We start from the raw sequence: 25,360 nt of genomic DNA, 5'->3' as shown, positions 1-25,360 counted from the left end.
GCGCACTAGACTAAGCTATAGCTTATAATCACACAATGACCATTTTTCGATGCAACGGTAATATCTTCCGTAGTTAACTGAGTATTAAAAGAATCTTTTAAACTCAACAAACCTACATCAGCGAGTTCACTTTCTGCTATTATTTTCACCCATTCCTTACCACTGCTGCCACTTGCCCGAGTATCACCATATCCCCACGTAGTGCAATAGGCTGGCTAGAATAGGAAGAGGAAAATCTTCTCCCCTGGCTTATATGCTCATCGCGCGCTATCGTGGAAAGCTCGCTCCGACGCATATTATGAACAATATCGAGCGAATCCAGGCGTTGAATCTCTACGAGGGAAAAAGTACCATATTCTCCGGAAGCGCAGTCGCACTGGTGCCAGATCTCCAGAACTTCCAGGCAATCAAAAACAATCAGGAACCGTTCGCTGCTTGGTGGGCAGTATCGGTTCACCGGCGACTCTTCCAAACACAAAACTCTTGCTCAGAGGAACATCGACAAATGGTTTCAAACAATCGTAATAGCCGAGCCTAGCCATACCGGTGACAGCAATGAATCAACTGAGACCAAAATCTCGAGACCAGGTACGAAATACCTTCTATCCTTCGCTCATTACAGGCTGGCCTTTTTTCAAAGGCCGCGCAGCGCCAGTACCAATCTATTACCAGCCTGGAGAAAAAATAATCGTCATTCTGAATTTGGGACTATGTACATCGTGTCTGTGCAGCCAAGAAGCTGAGATACCAGTGAACAAAACGTCCATTCCAGCAGCAGTCTACTGGCATTTGAGCAGCACGGGTTTTTGTGGTGGTGTCAAAGCAACCGTGCTAAACATTTCAATAAACAAGTCTTGGTGCATATGGCTATGATAGAAGGCTGGTACAGCTGAGAAACGAAGCTGCAGAATCAGGAATGCCGGCCCGATTGTATACGTACCTTCTTGTACTTTTCACAAACATGAACAATCACCCCTTCCTTAGAATTACAATAGTACCTAGGGAGTCCTAAAGCTAAAAGAAAATAAGCATTAGAATCCTATCGTAGACGCTCAATAAAACGACCCGCCTACACATTCTTCATCATTGTCTCTCTAATCTAAGAGTATGTCAATGGTGTCTCATCCGGCATGTGAAATACTAAGGGCTGCGTATAAAAGGCTCTTACGAAGCCAAGATATACGTGTCCTCGCAATAAGATTATGAAATGGTAGCTGGGGGAATCCTCGAGAACTTCTCAGACTACCTAGACTCTTATCGGTCTCGAGAGAATATGCTTGGTTGGATTTCCAGATCTCTGAATGGGCTCAATTGAATAGGTGGGTCGAAAGCAGAGTAATACATTGTGTAGAGGCTGAGTTATACTATTGATTTTCGATCCAAGCCCCAGTTATGTTTGACGTAAAGCAATTTTTTTTCCTATTCAACTCAACAGTAGTATGTTCTCGTGTACCTGAGGCAAGTAGCCTTAGACTCTAGTAGAGGAAGTTAGTTTTACAATGGCCTTGGAACTAAGAGCAGTACTGTCGAGCACTGATCGCTAAAGCCATCTTGAAAAATCATTTGCATAATCCATAGAAACGCTCGGTCGGGGTACAAATGCGATTATTCATGGATAATGGGATTTAAGCTTCAAATTTAGAAAGCTTATCTACAGGCTTTTGCTCTAGCTCTGTCCCTACAGTCGAAGGAAAGCTCAGAAGATTAAGGCATACTCACCACAATCTTTCCAGCCTGTTGGAATATAAGATTTTGTAAAGCTCTATTCGTATATCCATAAAATAGTTTTGGGCTCTAGAATCGGTGGGTACTAGTAGCGATAAGCCAATGCTTGAAAGATAGACTTTCGGGACTGTAGATTATCGGGCCTATAATGCTGACTCGTGCTATTTCTGGAAGTTAATCAGTCTCTCAGCTTCTATTGGAAACCAGAAAATATGTTTAGGCTAACCTATCTGGTCTGTCTAAAATTAGAATATATTTCTATAAGCTATCTGTTAGTGCTATTAGACAGGTGGTCGAAATGGAGCTGGGGAAGGAGGAAGTAGTGGATTCGAAGAGAGTATAGTCATTGGGGAAAGGCTGATGTAGGGGAAGATAGCTTCTAGAACGTTCTATAGTCTATATATACTAAGACACAGCCGCTTACCACCTAACAGAGGAAACAAGGTACTTTATTATAAGAGCAGCTAGGATAATACCACTATGGATCGACTTTTAGCGTACCTCTTTTTCGCCAGAAATTTGTGTGATATTCTAAATTCTTCAACTGCTCTAGCCTTAACTGTGAGGGTAGCCTATGTAGTAGGCCCGAGTGACGGAGATCTGTTCTATCCGTACGCGTGATAGCCTATCAGGTCTAGGCTTGTGAATAATATCTGGACCATTGTACAGCCTTGCTATTTCCTCTCTAGGCTATAAAGGATCTACTTGATCTACTCTTCTGCGGGTTATCACCGAGTTTCAAATTGTAGAATTGTATCATTGCCGGTCTACGTTTAAGCATAGTATTTGTTTGGCAGTTACTGGTGCTTCTTGTATCCTGAAGTACAATGAAAGTTTGTTAGTAGTGTTACAGTCTTATAAACTAGAGTGACAATTAATAAAGAGCCTGTCTAATGAGCCTTAGCAGCAAGAAATGCCTTACATGGTTGCCCTGGAACTAAGGCTTACGTTTCTGTACTTATCAGAAAGGCCAAGAGCCTTTAAGGTCAGTTATAGAATCCTGGTAAATTTCTAAGGATATTAGAGTGTTATACCATAGGTGACAGTAGCATCGATCGATAGTTTTAGAACTTAATTCTGCACTACTAAAACCCTATACGTGCTTTGACTTGGATCTTTGGAATTTATTATTATTTTACAAACAAGTAAATAATACTGGTTTTCTAACTCGAATTTCGTCAGTATTTATCAATCAGGGAGTCTAAAGGGTGAAAATCATATAGAATAGTATAAGTTGCGTTACCTATATTATACTCAAGGCCAAAGGGCCTTTCTTATATAGAGGATCACACACAGCATATCTCTTTTTAGCGGAACCATATACTACATATTGAGCTTCGTTAGTCTCTATGTGGCCAGATAAGTCAGAGATAACTAGGAACTCTTCTTCCGGCGCTTTTAACAATCAGACAGTAAACCTCCCCATTCTAGATTCAGTCCTCTACTTAAATAGTCATCTATTGCGGAGCATTGTAGAAGAGACGGGAGAAGTCTAGGAATAATACCATCTAAAATCCATAAATACAGGAATACGCTCAATCGTCATCGATAAAATAATACGAACTGTACTTAGAGTTTTAAGTTGTAAAAGTCAAGGGCCACTGAACGTTAGCTTATTAAAGAGGCCCAGCAGACCTAGCCGTTAAATTATAGATTATAGTCTAGAACACAGCCCGAGTACATATAAAAGAAACCAAAAAAAAGCTTCAGCGTTGAGTTCTTTTGGGCGGGTGCCACTAAGTTAAAGTTATTTAATTATAATCAACACATGTCTTTAAGATAAACAATTTACACAATCCAAGCAGTAGTACTGTACCTTTTGGCAATCCAGGCCAACCATAGGTACAATTAGACATCGCCATAACCCATTTTGGGCTGAACATGCCGACCCAAAACCCAACCCAAAACCCAGTGGGTTATAAATGGGTAACCCATTTCGACCCATTTGGACCCATTTTGGCATAATTTTTATGTTGTGTATTCAAATACTAATATTATATCTTTTTATATCTTTTTTTCTAGAAGGATTTAGATCTTAATATTGTATATATAGCTTTATATAATACTAATTATTTTATATTTAAAATTTTGGATCTAAATATTAAGTATTAAAAAGGTTATTAAAAAGTAAGACTTTTCGTAAAGATATATATATAATCTAGTAGGGTATACCACTATCTTTACTATAGAACTCTGTAATTTATTTTATTTTTAAATATAATATTTTTAATCTTTTTAACCTGTACTATATATATATTAATATAAAATAATATTAATATTAAATAAAAAACTAAAAATACCTATTGTAGCGGGGATTCCTGTCTCAACATCAGTATCTCAGAGTTATGTAATTAGGGCCTTAGCAGCAAGGCCACTGTTTAGTTTCAGGAGGATAAATAGTTTCGTTCTATAGTATCAATTCAACATATATGTTCCCCTTTATAGAAATATTCTACTAAGGCTGCTGAGGTTACAGTATCGATATACCGTTTATGAAAGGTTCTGTTATTCGTTCTTTTAATCCTCTATAGCGTTACGCTTTACCTATCGTCTTTCTGCACTCTGCGAGTGTGGTAGTGTTATCTCTTCGCGATCAACCCGTCTGCTTGACAGACTGCCAGCGAGCATTCCCATCTTACACTATATATGAGGCCTAAAAACAGGCTTAAAACAGACCATATTTAAAGCTTAGTATATTTGTCCTGTTTATACTTAAATAGGGACCCAGTGGGTTCCCATATAGGTTTTGGGTTAAGGGCCTCAACCCTAAACCCATCAATAGGTTATAGAATTAGACCTAAAACCTATTTTGGGCTGGGTTGGGTTAGGTTAACACAGGTTCTGGCGATGTCTACTAGTATAGAATACTATTAATTAAAAGAGAGAGATAATTAAAATATTATTTCTATTGCCACCTATATATTTTAAAACGAAACGCGCTCTTTATTCTTATGCTTCGACTCATCCCGACTTATTTTGCCAGCCTGACCCTCCGAACTTGAGAATTTCTAGGAAAGATATAAAACCATTATAGGCTCATTGCAGACTGTCATTCAACTCTGATAATGAGGATTGTATAATAACCGGAATTGTCGCTATATAGGTTTGGAGCCGCTGTGAACCTGGATAGCGCAATGGCTCGCCGTGGTTTGCAGTCTATGCCGTCAGATATATGCATTGAATTCTTTAGGTGGGCATAGAGCTGTATCATATCGTACTCCGTTTGTTGACTACGTCATGTCAGAAACGCACAGAATGCCCAGTTTCACGTAAAAAAACCACACACAGACATACACACACGCACAAAAGATGTAACATCGATTCCGCCGTTTCGATAATCCATAGTTCTGAATTCAGATCCGTCACAAGTTACCTCACGACGCCTTCACGTGGACCACGACCTTTCCTCTCGCTCTACCCATTTTCAGCCTCTCAAACGCTTTTGGCGTGGCATTGAAGTCGAAAGTCGAGTCAATGACGGCACGTATCTTTCCTTCTTCCATCCACGCCGCGAGCTGGTCGAAGTCGGCGCTATTAGCCTTTGCCATGACAAATAGGTACTTTGTTTTTCCGCCTCCAAGAAAGCCAGGGAGCATCAAGTTGCCGATGAGCTGTTTCATGGCGCTCAGACTCATTCCCATGCCGACTTGGATGAACTTGCCGCCTGGTACAATGAATGCGTGCGACACTCTGTACAAGTTGGACGGGGATCCTACATTGTCGAGGATCAGATCGAAAATTTGCCCCTTCTCATTTAATTGCTCGATTATTCCGGCCGATTGGTAGTCCAAAACCTCATCCGCGCCTAGACTCTTGCACAGTCCAACATTGGCTGCGGAGCAAGACGTCGTGACGTGACATCCAAGCGCCTTCGCAATTTGTATAGACACTACACCGGTGCCTCCAGATCCACCATTGATAAATACTTTATCGCCTGCTTTGACATGTGGTTTTAAGCCTTGGTATGTTGTCATCCCAACGGTAGCGATGGAAACCATGTCGTCGGCTTTGAACCCATCCGGTACCAACGCAAGTGCATCTTTTGAGACAGGAACAAATTGGGCAAGAGCTCCATGCCCGAAAACCCCATTGCATGAGCCGTATACGATATCGCCAATGCGAAAGGAACCCACCTGACTACCGATCTCAACAACACGACCACAGACATCCAAGCCAGGCGTAACAGGTGACCGGAATATCATCTTTGTAAGGAGGCCAAGTTCAAGAATCTTGTAGTCAATGGGATTGAGCGCCGTGCTGTAGACCTCAACAAGTACCTCGTTGGCTGTGGTTTTCGGTTTGGGAATTCCTGAATCGGGCAGGAAAAGGTTCTTCTCGACTGGGCCGCCTGAAGACCGAAATTGCCATGCTTTCATTGTCGCCATCGTGGGTTACGAGGAATTTCGAAAAGATTGCAATAGTAGCAAGATAGGAAATCCAGAACGCAGAGGTTGGTTGCCTTACCTGGTATTTCTCAGATCCATCGTCGCGATATATATACCCACAGTAACTTAGCACCACTCGGAACGTCAAGGCGATCGCTCCCCACCGATCCCGAGATTGGTCATCTCATACAATAGGCGGTATGATGAACCGGCTGTTCCGCGGTTTGGTGATGTGGCCTGTATATAGAAGTGGCTAGAATAAGATGCCTATATTTATAAGCAGATTCATAAGAACCAGAGATGCCAAAGAGGCGGAAAATCCGCGAGATGAAGAGGTGACTCTACAACAATACATAATTTAAATAACTAGTCATATCTTAATCGACTTACTTTGAATGTTCAATCAAACCTCACCAATTTGACTTTGTACTTTCCTACCTCATCTTTTCATCTTTTTAGGCAGCAGCGCGCCCCTCGCGCGTGTTCCAGTGCGAAAGACAATAATACCTGTATTAAGAGGGATTTTCGGATAAACTCCTAATATGCGGAAATGCAAAATTCACCGACGAAGTTTTCTTCTCCTAGCTCGAAAGGTAAATTATGCCTTTGGTCTCAACGCCCAACGTCCGATGACCGTGCTGGGAAATGTGAGAGACGTAGATCTGTATCGTTGTAGTAGCCGCCTTGGCACATCGGAGGCCGAACCCCAGTGAAGAAATAGCGCAACGGTCCTTCTTTTTTTTCTGGCCCAACATGTTCACTTAGGGAGCATGTAATTTCGGGTTTTGGACGGGTTTAAGCGGATTCTGGCTCTGCTTACTCGGAGGAAAACTGAAATTCGCTTGGCAAGCTGCACTCGTCAGCCTAGCCATATCTTTAAATTGGCGGGGTATCCTATTCGGCTAGATTATATGTCGATCGGTAGGTTGCAAAACCAGGGCACGGTGAATGACTCGGTCCATCGGTCGTTCGGTCTGCCTCCGGCCCGTGGTGCCACTGTTAGATGGGCGGGGTGGGGCATATTGTTAATCTTCGAAGATTATCCTCACACTAACAAATGCAGTGACTCGGGCGCACTGCCAAAAGAGTAATGTCCGCAAGGATTATAAAGCGGAAATTATTTCCTGAACCTGCGGCATACTCTCGCACTATCACTCCTTGACATTCGCCTACACTCGGTCTTTCAGCCAAGATGTCCATCACAGACCTCGTTATAGTCGTCGCCGGAGCCTCTAAAGGAATTGGCAAAGCCATCGCACTGTGTGCTGCAAAGGACGGTGCGTCAGTGGTGATCAACTATTTGACTGATTCTTTGGCGGCAGAGGCTCTTGTGACACAAATTGGCAATGAACGTGCACTTGCAGTGCAGGCGGATATTTCCAAGTCATCAGAAATTATCCGTCTGGTCAAGGAAACTGTGGCACGATTCGGCAGGATTGACGTGCTTATTCCAAACGCCGCCTTCGTACCCATAGGCGGCTTGCGAGGTATCACAGATGAAGACTTCGATCGGGCATTTGCCGTGAACGTTAAGGGACCGTGTTTTCTTGCGAAGGTGGATAGATCTTTTTCCCTTTTAAAGAGGAGTAGATTTTGATTAATTTTTAACAGGAAGCTGTCCCGTACATGAAACCGGGCAGCACTATCATCTTCATCTCTACCGACCTTGCAGACTCTGGTTCCGCGCCTCCAGAACTTCTACTTTATGTGTCTACGAAAGCTGCTTTGAATCAGATGACACGAATAATGGCCAAGGATCTTGCCACGCAGGGCATTCGGGTCAATGCTATTTCTCCTGGGGCAACCAGGACCGAGCTCTTCAATAAGACCAATAGTGTGGACACCATACAAAAGATTGCAAGCCACAATCCTTTCAAGCGGATTGCGGACCCAGATGAGATTGCTGGAGCGGTGAGTCTGTTGTGGAAGGATGAGAGCAGGTGGATTACTGGGCAGGTGGTGAAGGCGAATGGAGGTTCGGCATGATTAACCCAACCCCCATTGTCAGACATGAGCTTTTCGGGTCACTGGGCGAAAAATCTACGATATTAGTTTGCGTTTATTGCTAGAGAAAATGTATTCTGAGAATCACTTTTAACCAATGTTGTGTGGCCTAGGAACGATACTACTCTTAATTTTTGTCCTCTTCGTACGTTGTCCGTTACCGATAATCCATAATCCATCAACCTACGTGTTATTATCAGCCAACCACAGCTGAGGAATCTCAATCAATGGCAGTAAATCAGCAGTTCCCTGTGTTAGCATATCAGCACGGCAAGCAATTAAGCATTTATTCCAACAACTCGGGACAGCTGAACGTCCACAACGTCCTGCTTGTTTGGTCTGCATACTGCAATAATTCGGGAACGATGCGGCAGATCAATTGACCACCAAATTTGTGGGCTTGTGAGGCGGACTAGAAGGAGGGGCGCATCGGTGGTCGGTGCTCGGCGCTCTGAAATCCCGACATGCGGCACTGTCAAGTTAGCCAGGTGTGGGGCCTGTAATGATATGATCTTCAAGAACATGTCTCGGCGTCATGGAAATATGCCCAGGAGAGGTTACAGCCGATAGGGTGCAATCGGCGCGGAGTCTGCTTATACGCTCATTATTTCAAATCTTTTGCAGCTTGTCGTCGCTGATTTTGTCATTTTATCTCCGCTCGGACTTAATTAAAAGCCAGATTGCTCAATCTCCGTACTCAACGAATATTCTCGTTTGTAGCTCCTACAAATACTACACCACCCCTGCATTTGTGCATTATAATAATCCCGTGTCTGCTCCTGCAAAGTATAACATGGCCTTTCCGTACAAGAAAATCATCATCCTGGGGGCCACGTCCGGTAAGTGGAGGTTTTTATTGCAGAAACCGGTGCTTAGCTCTCTGGAAAGCAAGCTCATCCGATACTCTAATAGCTAACTTATTCTGAAGGAATCGGTCACAAGCTGGCGGAACGATTAATCCAGAATGGCAGTTTTGTTATTGCGGTTGGTCGTCGGAAGGAAAATCTTGATTTGTTTGTGCAGAAGCATGGCCCCGCCAGGGCCGCGGGTATCCAGTTTGATGTATGCAATCTGGATGAAGTCCAGCAGTTCGTGGTCGAGTAAGCCTATTTGATTTGTGAACCTTTGAGTAGTATGAGTTATTTTGCATTAGATGCTGACCAGAGGAAATTCGAGCTTGCCAGTGTCACCGCTTCTCACCCGGACTTGGACTGCGTCTTCCTGAACTCTGGCATTCAGCGACGATCTATATTCAGCGAACCTGAAACTGTCGGGATATATCCTCCCGTCAGAATAAGCAAAGACATGTTGTACGTAATCTTGCTAAGCTGCGGCTCCCACCGCATGGATTCAGGGGTATTTGGCCTTGACGGGAGACACATCTATCATATACACGAATCAATCAACCTTTGCTTTAGAAGCATAAACTGTTCACTTAACTGTGTACACAGGACCTAGCTGGTGATACCAACACTGATCAGTGGTTGATTGCAACCACAGAACAGCTCGGTTTACACGACCTGGAAGAGGCATTGACCGCAAGGGAACGGGGAAACGGTTGCAGTACCCTCATTGCGGAAGGTGTGCTAAAGGATATCAAAGTATCTCACTGGGAAACGGATGCAGTATCTTTGAGACACGGAGGATTTCCAAAAGATCTACAGTTGAAACCGCAACGAAGATCTGCGTCCATCACGCGAACAAGGCGTTAACGGGAAACACTTGCAGTACCGTCACGACACGCAACCTAACACTCAATTCGTTGATCCATTCCACCCACTGTTACCCTCGCCTGAACAGCCATGCTGCCAATCCCGGACAACCTCCCGTATCCCATCGAGGAGAAGACATGGGGGAAATCCGTCGATACACTGGATGAAAAGAACCAAACGGAAGGAATACTAAACGGCCATATAACTTGTGTACTACGGGCATGGAACATGATGCGCATTACCGACCGTGCCCTATGGAACGATTTTCGCGAAGAATTCGATGGATGGACTCTGGACACATTGAAGGTGGCAAGCAAAACCGCATTAAAGATGCTTCGACTTCATTTGACAACCAATGGAGTATGGATCAAGATAGCTATAGGGGTATCATACGCGAAGGGATTGTATGACTGTCTCCAGGAGGACACTCAACACGAATGGACTAAAGAAGACATCGAGGCCCATCTGAAAGAGCACCCAGATAACTTCAACTCCAGATGGAACCCTGCACGCGGCCAATCATCGACTATCCACCTAAATGCCCCAGCAGCACGAGCTATTTCGGTAAACCCACCAGATCTCCAAACCCCACAACCTAGTATTGCGAAACCACACGTCGAGCGAACCGACCATGGATGGGAAGAAGCCAGATCCACAACGCTCGACACAGCCTATACGGGCAGCCACATACAGCAACAACCTAGTTACGACAGAGCCCAACAAAATACCCAAGATATGCCGCTACCGAGAATGGTCGAAGCAATCACGAGGCAATATAGTAATACGGACGACAAGTACGGTGGAGGACTGTATGACGACCTCAACACGAAATTGGTCAGGTTCTACGACATCTGTGAAAAGATCGGCCTACGGGAACATCAATTCCATATTGCGTTCTCGCTTATGCTCAAAGGGAAAGCAGAGAAGTTTTATTTCACAAGGATCAAGGGGAAGGCAAAAGATTTTCCGACAATGGTAGAGATGATGAGGGCCCACTTTGACACAGAAGAAAACCGTCAAAGATCTATCACTGAATGGAGAGAGGCCACCTTTCCGAGAATAATTGCACAGAATCCGGAGAAGTCGCGCTCGGAATGCCTCGAGATACTGTTCGAAACACTCGAGAAGATCCAGCCAGGATTGCCCCCAGAACACCGGTCGGAGACGACCCTACGGGAACAAACTATAAATGCCTGCAGAGGTGTCGAGGAATGCAAATTCTCTATATATAGGCCGGCGAGCACCTTGGAAGGAGTACAAGCTGAACTGCGATCAGCAGTTGCCAATGCGACTCTTTCATCACAGTCGGGGCAATTTCAAGCTCATGAGGAGTACGACGTGCATGATCAACATTGGACTGACCGCACATACGGAGGGAGAGGTCGCGGGTACAGCCGTGGAGGTTACAACCAGCGCAGAGGAAGCTATGGATACGGGAGCAACCGTGAACTCACTCCCTTTCGTGGATCAGGACCGCGAGGAGGCTACCGCGGAAGTCCACGGGGCAATCAAGGATCCCGCCAAGGGAGATGCCATGTCTGTGGACGACCAGGATGCTGGTCGAAGTATCATACCGGAGAAGAACGAAAACGATCCCTCGACAATTTCCGCCAGCAACACTACTTCACGACGGGCCAGACAGCCACCCCACAGGACTTCCAAATGTTCATCAGCGACTTTGAAGGCACGGAGAAGATCGAAGGGCTAGACGACAGCGATAGTCATGACCCTACCCAGATGCTTGCAACTATAACTATTGAGGATGATGAGCACGAGGGGTTCGTGACTGAACTCGGAGAAGTCGATGGAACAAGAATGATATCCATCCTGAACGATCAGGCAGTATACCACTTCTTCACCAAGGACGACATTTTTCAGCAGCGACAAGCCGACGGGCAGGCTATGGAAGTGTTCACACTCGATAACCGATATTCATCCGACACGTTCCAAGGCATCATGCCAGACACTGGAGCCTCTGGGGTTTCGTCCGCTGGAGAACCTCAATTCAGGGCATTATGCAAGCTTGACCCCAAAGTCAAGCTCAATACATTTCGGGCTGCGGAACAGAAGATCAAATTCGGAGACGGGGATCCAAAACCCTCTTTAGGGACTGCTGATGTCGATACCCCGATTGGCACCATTACGTTTCATATCCTACCCACGAACACACCATTCCTCTTCTGCCTCAAGGACATGGATGCTATGGGGGTGGAGCTCCGAAACAAGAAAAACGTGCTCGAGAGAGGAGACAAGAGAGTACCCATCGTACGTAAATGGGGACACCCATGGATGTTGCTGCACAATCTAGAGGAGATAGCAGCATGGAGCCACCTTACCGAAACGGAACTACGACAACTCCACCGACGTTTCGGACACCCATCAGTGCGGAGATTAACTCGAATCCTTCAACGCGCTGGGCACGACGTAAATTCACAGTGCGTGGACTATCTCACGAAATTCTGCCACCATTGCCAGATGAAAGGTAAATCCCCAGGACGATTCAAGTTTACCCTGAAAGATGACTATGAATTCAACTACTCAGTTATCGTCGACGTCTTATACCTCGAAGGAAAACCCGTTTTACAAGTCATCGATGCAGCCACATCGTTTGGCGCTGCGAGATTTCTGAGAGATATGTCTGCACGCAATTCTTGGGACACACTTCGTGCATGCTGGATCGATACCTACCAGGGACCACCGGACTATGTTGTACACGACGCGGGGACGAACTTCATATCTACAGAGTTCAAGCAGCTTGCATCTTCAATGTCGATCAAGGTCAAGGAGGTCCCCGCTGGAAGCCCACAACAGCGTGGGGAAAGTGGAACGATACCATGCACCACTGCGCCGCGCCTACGAAATTCTCAGGAAGAGCTCAAGGACGAGAATATTGACAGGGAAATGATTCTGCAGATGGCTGTGAAAGCTGTCAACGACTCAGCCGGACCGGATGGAATTATTCCAACATTGCTTGTCTTTGGGGCATACCCGAGAATGACCGAAATGGATCCACCATCACCCTCGGTAGTCAAGAGAGCTGAGGCTATCCGTGCTGCAACCAAAGAGGTCCGTCGCCTACATGCGGAACGCCAGGTGAATGATGCTCTTGCCATCCGCAACGGGCCCAATATCATCACTACGTTGAACCTACCATTACAATCAGATGTTCGAGTCTGGCGCGAGAAAGGTGGATGGAAGGGCCCATACAAGCTCTTAGCGGTGAATGGAGAGACTTGCACCGTTGATATGCCACACGGTCCTACGAATTTCCGGTCAACCATTGTCAAGCCCTACTACAGGGAAGAGTGCCCAGAGGCGGAAAGAGGACAACGACATGTGAGGGAAGACGGTGACCAAGAGGATAAAACCGTTGATGCGAAAAACACGGAAGAGCCCGACAAACCGACTGAGACCCAACGGCGAGGCCGAGGACGACCGCCAGGATCGAAGAACAAGCCGAAGCCGCAGGTAACCGTGCGGCGGAGCACTCGACAGAATGCTGCTAATCCTCAAGATCTCGAGGATCAGTTCATCAATACTATCCTGGAAGAACAGGATGTCTCAATGGCGCTCATGACAAACAAGGAACGAGCCGACATGGAACTGTCTATCAAGTTGAGGAGCGAAGGGGTCATCACGACCCCAGGATTACCATTCGATCAATCTCGGAACGAGGAGATTGATGGACTGATAGCGAGAGGCGTGTTCGACTTCGTACAATACAACCCAATCAAGCACGCTGGCATACGCATCTTCAATTCGCGCCTAGTCAACGAGATCAAGGGCAAGGCTACGGGTGCGCCCTTCGAGAAGTCACGACTTGTTATCCAGGCCTACAATGATGAAGGAAAGGGGATGATTCTCACGCAATCCCCAACCATCCAGCGAGCCAGCCAACGAGTTATCGTTGCACTGGCCCCGTCACTGAGAGAGAAGGGCATCAGTCTGTCGATCCGGGACATTACACAGGCATATGTCCAGTCAACGACCTCATTGAACCGACTGATTCTGGCACATCTCCCTAAGGAGACCAAGAGCGAGTTCCCGACAGGCACAATCATGGTAGTGCGGAAGCCGTTATACGGAATCCCTGAAGCCGGAACCCATTGGTGGGCAACGTACCACAAGCACCACCGGGAAAGGCTCGGGATGGTCACATCTACTTACGACCCATGCTTGTTGATCTCAACAGCGAAAGGAGCTTTCGGTGTTGTCGGAATGCAAACCGATGACACTCTGATTTTAGGGTCCGACGAGTTTGCCAAGCTTGAAGAAAAGGAATTAGTGGAGGCAAAGTTCAGCGCTAAGCCCAAGGATACACTATCTCCAGAGGGCCCGCTGATATTCAATGGCTGCGTCCTGACACAAAATGATGGAGACGTTGCCGTTGAGTTACGCCAGAAGGAGCAGGGTAAGAGACTCAAGCCCATCGACCACAAATCTACGGATTTCAAGCACGTATACATGGAACAACGTGCTCGCGGGGCGTACATTGCAACGATCTGCCAGCCGGAAGCTGCATTCGACCTATCCGTTGCCGCCCAACACCAGGATCCTACGGAAGCCGACGTCAACGCGTTGAACAAACGCATCATGTGGCAAATGAAGAACCTGGACAGGGGCATCAAATACATCGCGATAGACCTATCAACTGCGAAGCTCTTCGTATTCGTCGATGGATCATTCGCAAACAACAAAGATTTCAGCTCCCAGATCGGATATGAGATCATCCTCGCAAACGAGTCCACAAAGAATGAGGAATTTGAGATCACCGGAAACTTAATCCATTGGAGCTCAACCAAGAGCAAACGCGTCACCAGGAGCGTCCTGGCATCGGAGATCTATGGGATGGTGGGAGGTGTCGACATGGCAATTGCAATCGGCACAACAATCAAGATGATCATGGACCAACTTGGTTTTGAGAAGATCCCTACCATTGTATGCACGGATTCATACTCTCTCTACGAATGCCTCGTCAAACTCGGAACCACCAAGGAGAAGCGCCTCATGATCGACATCATGGCACTTCGCCAGTCATACGAGCGAAGAGAGATAATGGAAATAAGGTGGATCAACGGGAGCGACAACCCAGCGGATGCAATGACCAAAGCAGACCCCAACAAGGCCTTGGAGAAGTTCATCAGCACAAACACCTTACGAGTGCGAGTTGAGGGATGGGTGGAGAGACAATAGGATGCTATCGTGAGACCTACAGATGCAAGGAAGGTACAGTATGATCGAAGTCGTTTTTGTTCGTTCGCTTTTGCTCGTTCGCTTTATTCGTTTTGTTCGTTCGTTCATTTCCTACTGGGGACACTGGGCCTTTGCACAAAAGAAAAGTTGCCAGTGTCGGGATATATCCTCCCGTCAGAATAAGCAAAGACATGTTGTACGTAATCTTGCTAAGCTGCGGCTCCCACCGCATGGATTCAGGGGTATTTGGCCTTGACGGGAGACACATCTATCATATACACGAATCAATCAACCTTTGCTTTAGAAGCATAAACTGTTCACTTAACTGTGTACACAGGACCTAGCTGGTGATACCAACAGAAACGATTGACATCGATCGCATTCAGGAGGAACTTACGGTGAGCAGACAAATAGGCCTATCTCTCTGCCGCCGTCTACCACAGACTGATATAAATTCGGCTTGCCTAGGTCAACTACACCTCCTACCTTGCTCTGACGAAGGGGTTTCTCCCTTTCTTTCAAGAAAAGTCGGATATGCCTACATCTTTTATCTTGTAAGTGCACGCGCGAGACTAAGAAAGAGAACCATACTCGCGCAGCATATATTATATTTGTTTCACTACTGACAGATTGGTGTCTCATCTTGCAGTACATCATCAAACCTCGCCCTGGTCCCGATACTTCGGTGCTCTAACTATTGTGCCAGCAAGGCAGCCCTTCACCACTGGATTCTTTGTTTACGGGAACAGCTGAAGGAAACTAGGGTCAAAGTGGTTGAGATATTTCCTCCTTTGGTGGAAAGTAAGGCCTCCTTCATACCTTTCTTTTCTACTAATGGCTATTATTTTCCCTTTACTCTGCCCACAAATTCGCTGATACTGTTTTTATAGCCGAACTTCATGACGCTAACCACCAACCCGACATGACCAAAAACCGACCGGAGGGGATTTCTGTGGACGAGTTCGCAGATGAGGTAAGCAAGCCCCTTGGTTTTCTTTCGTCTAAATTCAAGCGAGACTCCTATTTTACCTGGAAACTTTGATTTCCGTGCTATCGGTATATTGTTGACTGATTCAATACTATTCGCTGCGTATAGACCATGCAGAAGCTCATCGCCGGCGACGACCAGATCCCAGTCGGTTTTTCGAAAATTGCATTCAATGGCTGGGAGCAGCAGCGGCAACAGGCATTTGGGAGGGTTGTGGAGATGATGAGGAATAGCGGTAATTGATGATCTACAGTTGCAGTAATATGTGAGTCTTTCTTGACTCTGATTTACTAAGCAAATGTACTACTCTACTCCGTGTTATCTTTAAAATCACAATGTAAGACTTCATATTCTTTGGGGTTTACAGACCCAATCAATTTTACTAAAGCGCTTTCTGCGCCATGCCTAGCCCGCTTGGGATTTGCTTTGATGTCGCGGAGGGCAGATTGGACGAGGAATTAGGCAAGCTAGCGCCGATGTATCGCACTTGGCCGCTGTCCACAACGTCATTCAGTGCCTTCATTATCTCCACTTTTGGATCTGTGGCACGTCAACGTAGGTCCCTAGCCGACGGACACTGAATTCAACCGCGGCAAGAAATGCTTCCAAGACGGTCCCACTCGACTGACCCGGTCTTTTACGTCGTCATAAATTGTTGCTCGAAAACAGTCATGTTATACCCACCCACACATAAAGGTCACCAAGATATCACTAGCGTAATAGCAAACTTAATCTTTAGTATCACCGTTTTCTGTCCAGACAATAGCAGGATTGTGCAGGCCAGAGGCCTATCTCTGGCCTGATCATGGTGTAGTGGGCTTCAGGCGCCGGCACAGGCTGACTTGAGCGGATATCCGCTGCGAGCAGTGGCATGCCTCGGGCTTCAACATGTATGCAATAACCTTAATAGATGCCCGGGATCAAAGAGTACCGAACACGGTTTTTGATCTCTCGTTGGCGTCACCGTACTATATGGCGATTACTGCGTTAGAGACCATGAAAAGATTTGTTAACTAGCAAGAAACAGACTTACTCTCTCGCTCATGTACTGGTCTAACACAGGGACGCCACGAGAGGCGAAATCGTGAAAAAAGAAGGTGAAGGTCATTGCACCGAAGGCAATGCCACCGCAAGTCAAAGCATATCCAGTTCGCCAGATTGTGTAGGCTCCATAATTGATGTTAGTGGCGAGTGAGAACAGGCCACCGCCGTAGGGCTTTCCTTGGTTCTTAGGGTCCTGTTTGAACGTCTTGCGCTGGAATTCCGATATCGCTTCAAGTAGCAGGCCAAGAGAGTATGCCCCCACTCCGACAGCAATCAAAGGAACTGACAGTGTATCAAGCAGGCTGTTCGAATTGGGAACGGACGCAGCCAATGAGGTCAACGTCCAGAGCGACAGGAGGGTATTCACAGTGTTGAAAACTGTATTAAAGCAAGCAACAGCGATGCCAGAGCCCACGTCCATAGCCTGTTCAGAGAAAAAGACAATGTGCACTATCTGCTTAAGGCTGCTACCCAGAGCTAGGAGACTGACCAACATATAATAGGGTTGTAGGCCGGAGATCGCTGCACGGTAAAGTAGTTGCGATGAATGCACAGGATGACCGCCGAGCTTCTCAATCAGACGTGTACCCCAGCCCCGATAAAGCAAGTTCTATTGCCACAGCAAATCTGCCATACGGAGACACAAAAATAAGCCTTTGCCCGCGGGGGAAGGCTTCTTGACTCGGGAGACATTATTGCGTAGCTCGTTCGGTGCCATGATGAGGCTAGTCAGCTCCAAGCATGAATGGTAGATCAAAAACCAAAATGGTTCGAGGAGATGCAAGAAGCAAATATAAGTATGTAAGAGGCGTCTTAGGGAAATACGCGTCGAAGGTTCCCGTCGGCCACTAACTCGTCGTTGAAGCCCGCGGCTCGGGGCCACATGTGGCCGAGGGCCAATCTTTAGTAATCCTGGGAACTTGGGCACTTGGTTACCATAATATGAACCCGCTAATTTACAATATTACAGTCAGCCTGGAACCCATCAATAACTTCCCAGCATAAAGTCAAACTACCAACAAGTAAGTATCACTCATTCACGAAACAATTTCGCTCATTTTTGTCCGCGGAGCAAACTGCTGGCCGAGCGCAACTAGTGCCAAAGAAACTTGTCCAACGATGTGTCTGTACGTCCCGCTCCTGACGCAGCTCGCCCTACCCACCACGAGCTCTGCTTGATTCAACTGGCTTGATTCAGCAGATGTGGGTAACTGTGGCGACTGGGGGAAATGTTAGACGGAAATGTTAGACGAGAACGCTCATGCCTCGTGAGATGCTTGGTGCGCAAGGAATGAACGCTCATAATAAGTGCATTTTAGAGAGTCGCGCTGTTCAGCTCCTTTCCTACCGGTCAATAGTCTCATCGTTGGTCTGGGAGACTTTGAAGGAAGGCATTGTCGTCCCATTTACTCCTTTGTACCCTACTAAATGAGCAAGAAGTGACTGCGAATAAGGACGGCCAAATTCTTCTACGTATGCATGACGTGTGTCGAGGAGAAAAAGTTGATTAGGCTCAGCTGCATGTCACAGCTGTATGATTTCCCACTTCTGAGCGAGGCGCAAAATTTCATGTATGAACTCAAGGCTGCTACTACTGAAGCCAATATACAAACAGCTAGAGATGGAACAGCAGCTACAGTAGAGAAGGCATTCGCAAAGTAAATCTAGATTTCAACGATCTTCACCAGTCATAACGACTTAGCGTCCCTTATTCCGGCATCCATCCATCACGACTAGGTACGAAACCCTCAATACCTGGACCATATCCCTCCCAACCACGGAATTCAGTTACATATTTAATGGCTGCTTTCAAATATATATCCTCTTTCCGGCCAAATGTCTCCTCAAACACCTTTGGAGCTCGCACGACTTTGAAAAAGTGCACATCGAGTGCCCACTTGCTATCCAGCGCGGTATTAATAACCCAGTCCCAGCCCCGCCCATCTAGTGTAACTTCCTCCAAAACCTCAATTCCGAAATCCGGTCGTAGCTGCGACACATACGTCAAGATCACAAAGAGTACGTACTGCTTTAAGACGGTCGCCAGATGCTTGGGCGGGAGATAAGTCCATAGGACACGAAGTGCGTGCGCAACCGTCAGTATATGAGCGTTATAAAAATCGAAAGATCTTTCCATGTCGCCATTAATGAGTGCAATATGAACTGCTAGGTCGCAGCACTCCTCAAATTGGCGTATAGGGTCAACCACTTGCCAAGAATTCCAGTGCTTCCGTACGACGTCAAGGTGTTGCCGCTGCGTAAGAATATCAAGGTTAAGTATCCCAGGCTCCAAGAGATCCGAGTCAAAGTACGAGTCCTTCCGGACACGCTCGATCACTTCAGACAGCGAGGTGGTTTTGTACGTTGAGTTGTCCACGGATGGGTAGTCAAGTAGGGTATGTAATGGATTATATTCAGTGCACCCCTGACTGAGGGCTTGGGTTGCTACCTGCGGGCTGGCGAATTCGTATGCATATGCTAAATGTATAAAGGGGTGGCCGACTTTATATTATTCTTCGTCAGCTGTCCGGTCATATCCTGCGGTAGCCACGGTGCGTTGCAGGTAGTTGAGAAACTTACGGCCTCCAGTAAACCCATTGATCAAAGGTTCAGCGCCCGAATACAAGTATTCTTCCAGAACCTTTATCCAGGCACCCTCACGTCCCTTGACTTGACCGTCAAAGAAGTCAACATAGGCAACGGTGTACCTGCCGACATCCCACGTTAGCTGGGGCGAACAGAGGCTGTAGTAGGAGCATTCGCTTCGCTGGCATCGGCTTACTCTTTCTGAGCTAGAAAATCTCTCCAATTATCCCTAAAAATTGCGTCGCCACGGATAAAACCTCGGCCAATTGGCACCAACTGAGTAATTTCATGTTCGTAACTGCGGACTAACTGATCTTTGTCCGCACCGAGGGCATACGCGGAACCAAGGAACTGTTGTTGAATTTGTAAGTACAGTGTCCATTGCTATACGGCAATAATAGGGTATTCATGAAGTAAGAATCTGCGCATACATGTGGCAGATGGCTATGAAGAATCAATTTGGGATTTCGGAGCGGAGCCACGGTATCATGGCCTTTTGCAAGCAATTCCCCGAGCTTTTCAGTTCGGGCATCGGAGAAATTGATTACGTCGTAAACAGGTACAGGACTCAAAGTCCGAATGTTGGACGCCTTAGGGAGACGAATGGTTGACTTGATATGAATGCTGATCGAAGACATTTTAAGTTTCCTTTTCTTCAAGGGGATCGGTGTGGAAGAGTCAGATGAAAGACGGATGCTACTATTGAACTTTGAGGATTGTTTGCAAACCTGATTTATATGTCTCAAGTCTAGTCTGGTGAAAGCAAGTTACACAGTGCTCTGATACTTGCTTTCTAGTGGCAGATATATTATTACCGGTGATAATCTCCCTATCGCAAAGCAAAACGTCGGAATCAGCGGGTTCAGTACCATCACCCGAACAAGTACTCAACCTAGACTACATCTTTAGGTTTGGGGGTCATGCTATTCAGCTATATTTTTCGTCGATCAGTCGGTTGAAAATCAGCGCAAGATAAATTATTCGGCACATCGGCCGTTCGGTCTCTGAATCTATGGACTGCCTCCGGGCCTTGGTGGTAAACTGTTAGCTGGCAAGGGTGGGGAGATATTGATAGCCTCGAAATTTACCCTCACTCGAATACACCGCCAAAGTATGACGTTCGCATGAAACATAAAGCAGAGAGGATCCTGCTTGTTTTGTCTACACACTCCAACGGTTCAGGACCGATGCGGTAGATGCATTGGTCACCGAATCTGTGGGCTTGTGAGAGGGGCTTCGGTCAGCTGGAACTCGGCGCTCCGAAAGGCCGACATGTGGCATTATCAAGTGTCAGCGCATGGAGTGGTAACTTACCACTAGGAGCCTTCTGGATAGGCTTATTCATCGTTCACCCGATTCCACTTGGTAACTATTCGCATGGGATCGTAAGTATGGTGTCATAACACGTACCTCAATTATAAAACTCACTGAAATCGCTTAAACGATCTCAAGAATCAATTGATTTCTTATCCTAAATTGGTTCCGCTTGACCCATTCTCCCTGAATGCATACTAGTCTATACACTTTTAGCAAGTCCTGATATCAAGTCAGCCACGGAAGCTTGAAAAACATGCGGGTCTGTGCTAAAGCGGGCAAATCGAGCTGGGGGACACAAACTCACGCTACAACACAAAGAGATTGGGACCCTCTTTGGGCCTCGAAAATTATCCTTAGGAGTTTCCTGTAAGATTCAAGTGTGTAAACGTATATATGCATATATATAGTAGATGTAAGGAATCCCTTTGATGAGACAAAAAAGGCAGAAATTGGTTCACCTTTTGAACATCATTTATGCCATTAATACCGGGATTTCGGTCAATCCAGAAAAGGGCTGCTTGAATCATCAATGGCAAGACTCCTCGAGTCCCTTCCTCCCCAGCCGACTCAATTCTGGCCTGAGACGGAGTTCCTGCGCAAAGCTCATGATCAATGTCGTTTGTCTCACAATCAAGCGGGGTTTTATGAGCAAAATGCCATGGGAAAGGTTCTGCATGTCCTAATGCGTAAGACATTTGAAGTTCAGCACATCACGCAGTTTACTCATTGGTATTATCAGCATGGAAACGCCAGGCTCGGAAGACACATCAACCCAAACGATTTGTGCTCAAGACCTCCCTAGGGCTACCACAGACAGACTCTGACAAGCAAATATTCTATCCGAACTGGGAAATAAGGCCAGGATGAGTTTGCAAGGAGGGCAAAGACAACGACGGAAAGCAATGTCTCCCCTTCAGGCGCAGGGGTGCCTCGCGTCATCCATTCAATTAGCTGACAAGACGTTGACTGCGATAAGGGGCAAGGAGTTTGAGAAGATCTCAACCAGCAATGGGTTTACATATGTACCGGAAGAGATTGATGATTACCTATTCTGAGTGTCCATTATGCTAATTAGCGAAAGGTAGCTGTCTTCAAGTTCGATGCCCTTCTTCCCGATTTTGCCAAATTCTTTCGCCCTGGAAAGTTTGTAATTGCGCTATTGCGAAACTGGGAACCTGCTTCGATACAGAATTTTATTCAGACAGTCCGCAGCGGTGTTGAGCCTAACGACATTCGCGCCACAGTCGAACAAATCCTCTCCACCCAATCCCATCCCCAGTCCTCCGCACAACCCAACATTCTCAATCCCCAACATCTGCATCGCAGCATGGATCCAAATATGATGGTCCCGAACATGAGGAAACGTTTTTCTCCGAATTCGCAATAATAGCCTTGAATCTATCTTGTTCTATTACCTATCTTTGGAGGCGGTGGGAGCGTCCGTTGCATACCACCGGAGTGATATTTGGGTTTGCGTTTTTTGCACAGCGATCCTATACACGCATTGATCTTGCGACGCATTCGTCCTATTGGAGGATGATCGGGTGGCCGTTTGATAATAATATTTACTAGTGGCCATCGTGAGTCCTCAGTCTCCCTGTCGTGTTTTGGAAGGATTTGCACATAAAGACCAAAATACCCCTGCCTCAGTGGCTGCACGGTTGTTATCATGCAGTATTATGCTACGCTTTTCTCTCTTTGAGACGGTACATCCTTTGTCCTGCCTTGATATTGAAAGGACCTCGTAACCCAATCATCATTAGACTGCGGCACTATGCGATAGTTGGATAATCCAACTATCCGCAAATTATCGGCGGATAACGATATCAGTTCATTATTCAACTATCCGCAGTTTGCGGATCACTATAATTCTTCTTTTTTCTCTGCGGATATCGTACGATATCCAGCGGATGATAAACACAACAAACATGTCAGTATTGGGACCCGATTGGGAAGGCCAAAGTTGGGTATTTTTGCTAAATCCATACTACTTTGGCATGAATGTTTTGCACGCTATGGGCAAAGACCTGGCCGTAATTTGCTAAGCCATCCTGCGAAATCATCACTCCGATTTTCACCAGCGCGCGCTCGCCAAGCCTGTCTGTCCACAACTTTCCCATAAGTGAGTGGCCAAATTGTTTCATTCATAGAGGCTGACCGATGATCTAAATTGCCCGAGATGACTATAGCCACTGATTCCGTGATAAAAGCGCGAATTGTCGTCTGCCACGTGATGTCACGCGTCGGATCGTTTGTCGCTGCGGACGGTCGCGCCTGCCGGTCCGGACAACCCAACTCTGCAGATCTCCGCCTTGCAATATCTCCGTCCAAGCCATGAGCGGAAGAATCTCCACTACCTTGGCCAACCAGGCAGCTCAATAGGTTCCATGTTGGTACTCTTCTAGCCATAACGTGGTCAATCCCCATGATCTCCCTCGGCTCGTGTTCCCATAGCCCAGGCCTATTGTGGCACGAATGATTCTCGATGGCCTTCGCGGTCTAGTCCGTACAGCTACCGTGGAAATCGTGCTTGTCTGGGGCTGCGGGCCCATAGCAAACTCAATAAGCGAAGCGGATTGGGACGAGGCTGCGCTAGTAAACCCACAGCGGGAGATCGGAAATCCATCATGGTCCGGCCCGCCCGTGCCCCTGAGTGTCGCCCCAGGATCCATGGTTCGCATCCATTAAGCCGCAAGCTGATCCTGTCGATCAGCTGCCATACTTTGTTACCTTCAGCTGCGATTCGGAAGGAAGCTTTAAATATTAGGCCTACGAGGTGATAGACGGCGCCATGTACCTATTATGCGCAGTAATTCCGCAGCAGTATTATTTCCAATCCAAGATGGGCAGCAATTCTTCCCAATATCACACTTCCATTATTTTGAGAGCTCGTCACGTTCGACCGTTTGTCGGATATCATCCGCATTGTACCCCACAACGCCGAGGCCCATTGGCCAAAGCGCACCGGTCCAGGTATGCCAAATTCCTGTGGTGACCGTCACGAGCCTCCGGGGCGGAGAATGGGTCTGGTCGGGTCAATCCAGTAGACAAGAGACGGCCTTGTTTGGAGCTTGTCGAGGAGCAGCTTGTGTCTTTGATGGGATGGAAGGTCAAAACGACACAGGCATTGTCTTACCTGGGCCGTATGGGTGATCATGATCGCGGTCGAAGGAATTCGGATCTCGCGTATGAGCCAGGCAGGTCTTTCGGTTTGTGACAGGACCGGAACTATTGTCGGGACACTCTTCTACATCGGGCAAAGATCGGAGATCTCGCAAAGGCCACATGAAACGGCCAGCTCGGCGAAGCGCCCTGGTGGGTCGGCTCATTTCGGGAACTGTCGAGCGGAAGGAGTGGTCAAATATCACTAAGACCATTTTTTGGCCAATTCCCTGGTACGAGTGTGGTCGGGTTAGACTCGGGAGTAACACCAAGACGAACCCTCGGGGGTGTTCAACTACTCCCATCAATAATCAATCAACCATCAGATTCTATTGGACATCTTCAGTACTCATCCTGACACATAAGGTTAGAGAGTACCATTATACTCAGAATAGGCCAAAGAATCTAGAGAAATGGAAATCACTATTTACCCTGTATTCTCTATACAGTGTCTAATCTGAGAATTTTCGACTACAACACTAGCCAGTCTGGGAGTTTTCGACCACATGGATATACGGTAATACTTTTTGGGAATTTCGGACCATAAGGACGACAATCTTCAAAGTTGAATATCTTCGTCAGGAGGTGAGATAGAAATAGTCATTAGAGTAGTCTCTTGTTCCTCTATCTTCTATGAAAAGTAAGGGCTAGAATAATAGGTTTTGAACGATACCTAACAGTCCCAATTTGCCTCATAGAATCTTGAGTAAGTCGAAGCCCATCCCAACATCTTGTATCCATTGCTTCCGTCACCACTGCCCGAGCCGTCGAAGTATTCCTGTTGACTACTGAACCTAGTTCAGAGCTGATTGTTGAGGCTGACTGACATCATGGCTGATGACTGCAAAATGCTAATGGTATGGCGTCCGTGGAACGTTCGTCGGTTGCTGCCTGGATTCTTGCTGCCGCTCACGTCCGCACGATGCACATTGTTGAGGATTTTGAGATGGCTCGTTCGAGTCTCTGATAGACCTTAGTTGATCATTCTCGACTTGACCATAGTGTCTTGGGAGTACCGACTTACTTAAAAAGCTTCTTCGCGACGAAGTAGCCAACAGTGCCGAACAGACCGATCTTGAGAAGCGCCATCCCTCTTCTGGGTCCGTATGCTCGCAACGGAAAGTTGGCTCGAGCAAAGACTTGTCTGGCATGCAATCGACTGGATCGGCGAGTAGGATAGTCCATGATTCGTTGTTGAATGATTCCTTAAACCCCCGCAGGTGGACGACGAATGTTTATAGGTA

General features: G+C 46.6%; 8 protein-coding genes across 8 annotated transcripts; 4 read left to right on the top strand and 4 right to left on the bottom strand.

Moving 5' to 3' along the window:
- Window positions 1-5,099: 5,099 nt before the first annotated feature.
- N7509_013973 (NAD(P)-dependent alcohol dehydrogenase) lies at window positions 5,100-6,110 on the bottom strand (the record flags this gene model as incomplete). The annotated part of the gene is made up of 1 exon (XM_056638610.1): window positions 5,100-6,110. One exon carries the CDS (start codon window positions 6,108-6,110, stop codon window positions 5,100-5,102), a length of 1,011 nt encoding a protein of 336 aa, XP_056482117.1.
- Window positions 6,111-7,302: 1,192 nt separating this feature from the next.
- On the top strand, window positions 7,303-8,109 carry N7509_013972 (putative oxidoreductase, short-chain dehydrogenase/reductase family; the record flags this gene model as incomplete). Its single annotated transcript, XM_056638609.1, has 2 exons — window positions 7,303-7,665; window positions 7,722-8,109. 2 exons carry the CDS (start codon window positions 7,303-7,305, stop codon window positions 8,094-8,096), a joined length of 738 nt encoding a protein of 245 aa, XP_056482116.1. The 3' UTR covers window positions 8,097-8,109.
- Window positions 8,110-8,907: 798 nt separating this feature from the next.
- N7509_013971 (uncharacterized protein) lies at window positions 8,908-9,218 on the top strand (the record flags this gene model as incomplete). Its single annotated transcript, XM_056638608.1, has 2 exons — window positions 8,908-8,953; window positions 9,043-9,218. The coding sequence occupies 2 exons, from the start codon at window positions 8,908-8,910 to the stop codon at window positions 9,216-9,218; spliced, it is 222 nt and encodes a 73-aa protein (XP_056482115.1).
- Window positions 9,219-9,916: 698 nt separating this feature from the next.
- On the top strand, window positions 9,917-15,019 carry N7509_013970 (uncharacterized protein; the record flags this gene model as incomplete). Its single annotated transcript, XM_056638607.1, has 1 exon — window positions 9,917-15,019. One exon carries the CDS (start codon window positions 9,917-9,919, stop codon window positions 15,017-15,019), a length of 5,103 nt encoding a protein of 1,700 aa, XP_056482114.1.
- A 366-nt stretch (window positions 15,020-15,385) lies between these two features.
- Window positions 15,386-16,263, top strand: N7509_013969 (uncharacterized protein). The gene is made up of 5 exons (XM_056638606.1): window positions 15,386-15,417; window positions 15,488-15,573; window positions 15,669-15,820; window positions 15,910-15,992; window positions 16,116-16,263. Exons 2-5 carry the CDS (start codon window positions 15,554-15,556, stop codon window positions 16,248-16,250), a joined length of 390 nt encoding a protein of 129 aa, XP_056482113.1. The 5' UTR covers window positions 15,386-15,417; window positions 15,488-15,553; the 3' UTR covers window positions 16,251-16,263.
- Window positions 16,264-16,927: 664 nt separating this feature from the next.
- N7509_013968 (uncharacterized protein) lies at window positions 16,928-17,472 on the bottom strand (the record flags this gene model as incomplete). Its single annotated transcript, XM_056638605.1, has 2 exons — window positions 16,928-16,975; window positions 17,041-17,472. 2 exons carry the CDS (start codon window positions 17,470-17,472, stop codon window positions 16,928-16,930), a joined length of 480 nt encoding a protein of 159 aa, XP_056482112.1.
- Window positions 17,473-18,759: 1,287 nt separating this feature from the next.
- On the bottom strand, window positions 18,760-20,275 carry N7509_013967 (questin oxidase family protein; the record flags this gene model as incomplete). Its single annotated transcript, XM_056638604.1, has 4 exons — window positions 18,760-19,529; window positions 19,632-19,759; window positions 19,834-20,021; window positions 20,069-20,275. The coding sequence occupies 4 exons, from the start codon at window positions 20,273-20,275 to the stop codon at window positions 18,760-18,762; spliced, it is 1,293 nt and encodes a 430-aa protein (XP_056482111.1).
- A 4,514-nt stretch (window positions 20,276-24,789) lies between these two features.
- Window positions 24,790-25,301, bottom strand: N7509_013966 (uncharacterized protein; the record flags this gene model as incomplete). Its single annotated transcript, XM_056638603.1, has 2 exons — window positions 24,790-24,910; window positions 25,141-25,301. 2 exons carry the CDS (start codon window positions 25,299-25,301, stop codon window positions 24,790-24,792), a joined length of 282 nt encoding a protein of 93 aa, XP_056482110.1.
- Between the last annotated feature and the right edge of the window lie 59 nt (window positions 25,302-25,360).

The sequence above is a fragment of the Penicillium cosmopolitanum genome, assembly GCF_028827165.1.
Source record: "Penicillium cosmopolitanum strain IBT 29677 chromosome Unknown utg000012l:1.0-3308103.0:1.0-3310761.0, whole genome shotgun sequence".
In the NCBI taxonomy this organism is placed as follows: Eukaryota; Fungi; Ascomycota; class Eurotiomycetes; order Eurotiales; family Aspergillaceae; genus Penicillium; species Penicillium cosmopolitanum.
This window is presented reverse-complemented; position numbering and strand designations above follow the sequence as displayed.